The 7066-nt window shown below is 45.3% G+C and overlaps 1 protein-coding gene across 1 annotated transcript; it reads left to right on the top strand.

Annotated features, from left to right (window-relative positions):
• The first annotated feature begins 1076 nt into the window (after positions 1–1076).
• Positions 1077–6819, top strand: AARD (alanine and arginine rich domain containing protein). The gene is made up of 2 exons (XM_004580819.4): positions 1077–1482; positions 6421–6819. The coding sequence occupies exons 1-2, from the start codon at positions 1159–1161 to the stop codon at positions 6586–6588; spliced, it is 492 nt and encodes a 163-aa protein (XP_004580876.2). The 5' UTR covers positions 1077–1158; the 3' UTR covers positions 6589–6819.
• The last annotated feature ends 247 nt before the right edge of the window (positions 6820–7066 follow it).

Below are 7066 nucleotides of genomic sequence, written 5' to 3'. Positions count from 1 at the left end.
AATTCACCACACTATTTTGAAAAAAGTCAGGGGAATATTCTCCTTGATAAACAATATACAAATAATATTTGCGGATTTTACCCTGAATTGGAAGATTATGAAACAGCCCACTCTGGGGTATAGCCAATTTTTAAAAAAGATTTATTTATTTTTATTGAAAGGCAGATATACAGAGAGTAGGAGAGACAAAGAGGAAGATCCCCCGTTCGATGGTTTACTCCCCAAGCAGCTGCAACGGCTGGAGCTGAACCAACTCAAAGCCAGGAGCCAGAGCCTCTTCCGGGTCTCTCACGTGGGTGCAGGGTCCCAAGGCTTTGGGCCGTCATCGACTGCCTTCACAGGCCACCAAGCAGGGAGCTGGATGGAAAGTGGGACCATTGGGATTAGAACTGGTGCCAATATGGGATGCTGGTGTGTGCAAGGCGAGGACTTTAACCGTTAGGATATCCCGTTGGGTCCTATAGCTAATTTTTGTTTTTCATTTTAAGCCCCTGATAAACGAGGATACAGCACTAAAAACTCAGGTGCACGAAGGAACCTCGAGGTTAAGAATCCCGGGCAGGTGTTACTTGACTTGGAGAATTGCTTTGCTTCTTAACTCACAGATGAACCAAGCTTCTTCCCCTTGACTCTGGGCACTATCTGGAGAAAGGGAGGGTGTCTGATGAGCCTCTGTGTGCCCAACACCTGGCAGACAGGACCAGTAGATGCTTGCAAGTCATAAAGAATTGATTTAAAAACAGTTGAAGCACCTGGGATGATTTGTGCCAAAGTATTCTACCTTTTGACCCAAGCCTTCCACCTGTAGCTCTGTTTCCACCTGCACAGTTGCTCTGCCTCCAAGCCTTCTCCTCCACACTGTTAGGGGCCAAAGAAATGACCAGTTTGAAACGAACTCAGAGTTGCAATTCAAGAGTTGCAAGGACAGCTTCCGTCTTCCGTTGCTGGAAGAGGGATGGGAAGGTCAGGGACGCCAGGCAGCCCTGGAATCTCGGCGGGGAGGAGGAGAGGAGGGGGCGGAGACAGAAAGGCCTTCCCCTTGACAGGGTCCAGCAGGTTCCGTTAATCACCCCCGCCCCGCCCTGACCCGCCCTCCTCCTCAGTCACAGACAATTCCCAGGCGAAAGCTCTGCAGACGGGACCCCGGAGTTTTCCACCATGCGCCCGGAGGACGAGAGCAGCTGCAAAGAAGAAATTTCGCGAGTATGCCCGGAAGAACCAGGCGGAGCTGGGCTTTGGTACCCAGCCCCTGGTCCCGTGCGCGGCTTCCCGAGGGGCAGCAGGAGCCGGGACCTGCTGGAGCAGAACCGCTCCGCCAGCCTGCGCCTGGAGGACCTCCGACGGCGGCTGCTGCGCGCCTTCCAGCGCGCGGTGCCGCGCGAGAGCCTGCGGCGCGCCCGGGAGGAGGCAGAGGCGGCGGCGCGCGAGGAGCAGAGCCGGGAGCGCGTGGAGGGCGCACTCGCCGGGCTGCGAGCCGAGTTGGTGAGCGCAGGGGCCGGTCCCGTCCATCCGGCGCTCGGGTCCTCTCCGCTGGCGCTGGCCGCGGGCCTGTTTCACGGGCAGGAAGAGCTAGTCAATGGCCACTGATCTTCCCAGAGGTGGTGGTGTCGCTTTGGCTCCCCAGCCGCAGCCGAGGGTGCCTGATCTGCCGCTGTTGGCCCCCAGATGTCCCCGTCCAATCATCTTTTAAAAATATGTTTCTAATGAATTGACAGTACCCTGTGAGAACTCTTAGTATTGGGAGCTTGGGCGAGGCAATTCAGTGTATTATTATTATTATTTTTTAGTGAGCCTTCTGGGGCGAGTCCACTAGCAACACTTTCTTTTTATCCTGTAAATGGAGCTCATGGATGTAATCAGGTTTTCGTAGATTTTGAACAATAGGCAGGTTGGCTCTGAATGCTAAACAGGAGGACTTGTAGATAAATATATTAAGTGGTTTTTTTTTTTTCTGTTAAAATTTTTTTTCCAGCGTGAATAGAATGATTTAAAACTTGAAAATAGTGCTGCTTGTGATTGTGTGTGATGAAAGCTTGACTTGGGCAATTCTCTTTGGTCCTGAGTCCTGATAAAATTATCCCCCACTTTAGAACTAATTGAACCCCCAGCAAATAGTCTGGTTTAAGAACCTTGGGACCAGCGCGGTAGCCTAGTGGCTGAAGTCCTCGCCTTGCATGCGCCCGGATCCCAGATGGGCTCTAGTTCTAATCCCCGTGGCCCCTCTTCCCATCCATCTTCCTACTTGTGGCCTGGGAAAGCAGTCAAGGACGGCCCAAAGCCTTGGAATCCTGCACCCACGCGGGAGAACCGGAAGAGGCCCCAAGCTTTTGGCTTCGGATTGGCTCAGCTCCAGCAATGGTGTCCACTGGGGAGTGAATCAGCGGTTGGAGGATCTTCCTCTCTGATTCTCCTCCTCTCTATATCTGAATTTTCAGTAACAAAAAATAAATCTTAAAAAATAATTGGGCAGTATGTTGGAAGCCTGGAGGCTGAAGGGAGAGCTTGTTAAAAAAAAAAGTACTTTAACGGATTATCTAGTTTAATTTTTACTTGTTTATTTGAAAAAGGATGGTGTGTGTGTTTAGGGGGTGGGGAAGGGAGACAGAGCGAGAAAATAAGAAACAGAGAGCTCCTTGTGCTGCTGGTTCACCTCTCAGATGCCCAGAACAGTCAGGGCTGTGTCCGGCCAAGTCTGGGAGTGTGGAATGTCAGCTCTCATCCGGGGCTCCAATGTGGGTGGCTGGACGGAGGATCTTCCCCTCTGATTCTCCTCCTTTCTGTATATCTGACTTTTCAATAAAAATAAATAAATCTTAAAAAATAATTGGGCAGTATGTTGGAAGCCCGGAGGCTGAAGGGAGAGCTTGTTAAAAAAAAGTGCTTAACGGATACGTGAGTCTCCCAGAGTGCATTGGTGGGAAGCTGGTTAGAAAGTGAGCTGGGGCAAGAATTCAGGCGTGTATGGTATGTGCTGCTTGTTCCCAAGAGGCATGTTAACCGCTGTGCACATGCCTGTCCTCATGATAGCATTTTTTCCTTTTTTTCTTTTTAAATTGTTCAGAAGGCAGAGAGAGAGAGAGAGAGAGGAGAGAGAGAGAGAGAGAGAGAGGAGAGGGAGAAGGAAAGGGAGAGAAAGCTGCCATCTGCTGGCTCCCTTCCAGATGACCATTCAAGCCAGGCCAAACCCAGGAGCCAGGAGCTTCATCTTGGTCTCCCATGTGGGTGGCAGAATTCTAAGCACTTGGGCCATCTTCTGGTGCTTTTCCATGCCATTAGCAGGAAGCTGTATTGGAAATGGAGCAGCCATGACATGAACTGGCATCTATATAGGATGCCAGTGCTGCAGATGGGGGCTTTATGTGCTATGCCACAACTCTGGCACCTATAAGTGTTGCTATGTTTGTGCTGGTGAGATATATCTCCTGCTTTTTCCCCCAATAGATTCTAGCTTCCTTTCTAATAATCTGGTGTCTGAAATTAAAACAGGCAATACGATTTAAAGTCTAATCTTAGCCATGCTAAATTGGGTCAGTCTTGCTGAAGAAACACCAGTCTGGTATCCTGAGTCTTACGGTATCTCTGAGATATCTTTCAAACTAAATATTCTTTTTTTTTAAGATTTATTTTATTTTTATTGCAAAGTCAGATATACAGAGAGGAGGAGAGATAGAGAGGAAGATCTTCCATCCAATGATTCACTCCCCAAGTGAGTGCAATGGCCGGTGCTGTGCCGATCTGGAGCCAGGAACCAGGAACCTCCTCCAGGTATCCCACATGGGTGCAGGATCCCAAAGCATTGGGCCGTCCTCCACTGCCTTCCCAGGCCACAAGCAGGGAGCTGGATGGGAAGTGGAGCTGCTGGGATTAGAACCGGTGCGCATATGGGATCCCGGGGCACTCAAGGCGAGGATTTTAACCACTAGGCCATGCTGCCAGGCCCCAAGCTTAATATTCTGATCAGCTGCTCCACTAGGAGCTTTAGACTTCTGGTAAGCTCTTAGGGTTCTGGAGAAGGTAGGAAATAAAATTCTAAAGAGATGAAGGTTCAAATCCCAGCATTATCATCCCTAAGTTTTGTTAAAGCCCATTGGCCCTACAACACTGGTAAGGTTAAATTGCTTGTTTGAATTTGTTTACTGGTCTGTAAAATGAAGTCCATGTTCTCATAGGACTTCTGTAAGGATAGTATGAGATAACATTATACAAGTGCCCGCATTATAGGCTCTATGTAGCAGCTTTCATGACCACTGTTAACATTGTTATGGATCACAGAGATTGGACCAACAAAATGACTGTCACACACATTTCAAAATTCAGGAATTTTTTTGAAAAGAGCCACATAATTTCATACATATAGAGGTGTTATATTCTTGGTCTACAGACTATGGTTTCACTAAGGTCTACAACTAATCATCAAAAAGAGGCAAGAGAAAGAGATGCATTAGCTTGACATTACCACTAGAAGGAGGAGTTTTGATTATGGACTGTTAAATTTCTCCAGGAATTAGCATACACCTGTGTACACTTGAACATGTATTATGTATTTGGATGGTGTTTGAATAATGAACAACGATGAGGACACTCTATTTATTTATACTCATGCTGTTGTTCATAGTATTTTCTGTTGTTTCTCTTGGCCTTGGTGGGTCTTCTAGTGTTTAAGTGGATTTCAGGGGTTTTGTATGCTTAAAATTGCATACACATTTATGTGTGTGTGTGTGTGTGTGTGTATCAAACATTTTTTTTTTGCAGCAGATTCATTAGCTTTCATCAAATTCTCAGAAGGATTTATGATGCCAGAAAAGTTAAGGAGCCATCCATTGGGGTTTAGATTTCCTAAATGAATATGAATTACACACTTTAATCATGGTGAATCATGATCAAAATTTTTACTCCCTGAGATTTGGCATGAAAAGACAAGATGGATATTTATTCATTCCTCCATTTATCTACTCAGTTTCTTTGGTTGTTGTTTTGTTATTTTTACTAAACACACAGACAACTCAATATGTTATGTACGCAGATGGTGCACTCGCGCTTGAGGAGATGGTTATGAATAAGATACCCGTTCTGCCCTCAACATCAGTCCAATGTAGTTTAGGGACTATGAGGGCCAACTGCCCAGTGTGCTGGCAGAGAGCGGATGTTGGAGGAGTTGGCATGTGGCTGGGTTCAGTTAGAAGAGAAGTGGTAAAAGCACGTTAAACAGGGGGTAAGAAGAAGGCATGGCTCAGTACAGCGTTTATTCAGATGGGCAGGGCTTCTGACCAGCTGTACAGGAGCTGGTGTGTGGGAGAGTGCCAGGAAATGAAGCCGGGCAAGAAGGGCAGATTGCAGGACACCTGGGCTCTCTCAGGAGCTGCAGTCTCCTGGAGGCAAGGTACAGTGTTTTTTCATGGTGGTGGCTGTGTCGCTATCATTAGCATTTCCTACATGTTCTTTTACTTTATTCCCTGCTGATTGTTACTGTCAGAGAAGCGGTTCCAGATGCTGAAGAAGGGAGAAAAATGTCTAGGAGGAAAATTGAAAAATAATTTTATCCACTAGCTTTATTTTATGAATTGAGAAGGGACCACCTGTATTTGTTGCTACATGCATGGTGCCCTGGTTCCTCTCAAGAGGATTATTTGTGACAGGTTGATGAAGGGTTGTACAGAGAGTAAGCCCTTAATGAATTGAATTAAATAAGACCCTGATTGAAGAAATTTCCAAACAAGGAGATCATTAGTTTTTAGTTATAATATAAAAAAATACATTGGACTAAGCTTTGTTACCTCCTATGTAACTTGGCCTAGAATTTTTTTTTTTTATATTTCAACACATGAGGGCCTTCATAAACTGCAATTGGGGAGATATAAATCAATCCCACTATATAGATTTCACTAGAATGAAAAGTGTTAGATTATATAAGTACAAATAACTACACATGTGCATCTAGGGTGTCATTGAAGGTTTTGGCTCGGCAGGGAGACCATTTAAAATTCTGAAAATTTGAAGTGACATGTAATCAAGTAAATGGGCCTAGATGCTGAATACTCAGGTGGCCCTAGGCAGTTATTGTGTGGCTCAGAAAACTCATAAAGATAAACGATTTCACCGCGGATCACTTGCTGTTGCTTGAAAACAGCCTTCCATGCGTAGGTGTTTGTCAAATGGACAGCTTTGTGCATCTACTATTTCTGTTTTCATTTCAAGGCCATTTCAGAAGCTATTTATATGTCTGGGTTTTACATTGTCATTTAGAAAGTCAGTTTTACAGCCAGGCCAACAATAGGAATAAGAAAATAAGAAGAGAAATACATCCTCCTTGATATCTTTCTTTCCCACAAACTCCTTATTTCTCCTGTGCAGTCAGAGAGGAGTTTCATTTGATGTGTATCTCAAACTAATAAAATTCCTTATTCCTGTTTAACTTTGTAGCTGGAGATGCGTTTCCAAAACCGTCAGCTGGCCAGAACTTTACTGGATTTGAACATGAAAATGCAGCAGTTGAAAAAAGAATATGAATTGGAAGTTGGAGGGAAATCTCGAAGGCTGGAAGATAATGCTGTGGATCCTGAAAACGGAAACGCACACTTAAACATCTGAACCTCAGGCTCATGCCGACCACACTGAACAGTTCTGGCGCTAACTTTATGCATACTTTGTATAAGATTCGAGGGATAATTTTTAAATCAAATGCTTAAATGCCAGGGATAGGGGAGAATGGTGGGACAAAACGATGTTAACAAATTTTATGGCTATTTATTCATTATTTTGGCAGGAAAGTAACAATTTAAAAACCAAACGTGGATGAGTGCCTTAATGTTAACTTCTAGCATTCCACACTTTTCTAGCAATGCCTGAATTTTCAGAATCTGTACCTGTTTTCATTTGGCTTGATGATTTCATCCTGACCCCGCAGCCTGTTTTCCTTCCTTGATTTTATACAAATGACTTCTACCTGCTCTTCACGGGGGTCTGCCATTAAGGATACCTCTGTCTTCCTAGATACAGACCTATGACCCCTGCAGGCAGATCCGTGTCCTTTGGACCATCTGTACTGGTGCTCTGGGACTAGATAAGT

The sequence above is a fragment of the Ochotona princeps genome, chromosome 9 (genome assembly GCF_030435755.1).
Source record: "Ochotona princeps isolate mOchPri1 chromosome 9, mOchPri1.hap1, whole genome shotgun sequence".
Lineage (NCBI taxonomy): Eukaryota > Metazoa > Chordata > Mammalia > Lagomorpha > Ochotonidae > Ochotona > Ochotona princeps.
This window is presented reverse-complemented; position numbering and strand designations above follow the sequence as displayed.

Coding starts and splice junctions, on each gene's coding strand:
- AARD (XM_004580819.4), top strand. CDS start 1,159: ATGCGCCCGGAGGACGAGAGCAGCTGCAAAGAAGAAATTTCGCGAGTA. Junction 1,483..6,420: donor CCGGGCTGCGAGCCGAGTTG/GTGAGCGCAGGG, acceptor TTAACTTTGTAG/CTGGAGATGCGTTTCCAAAA.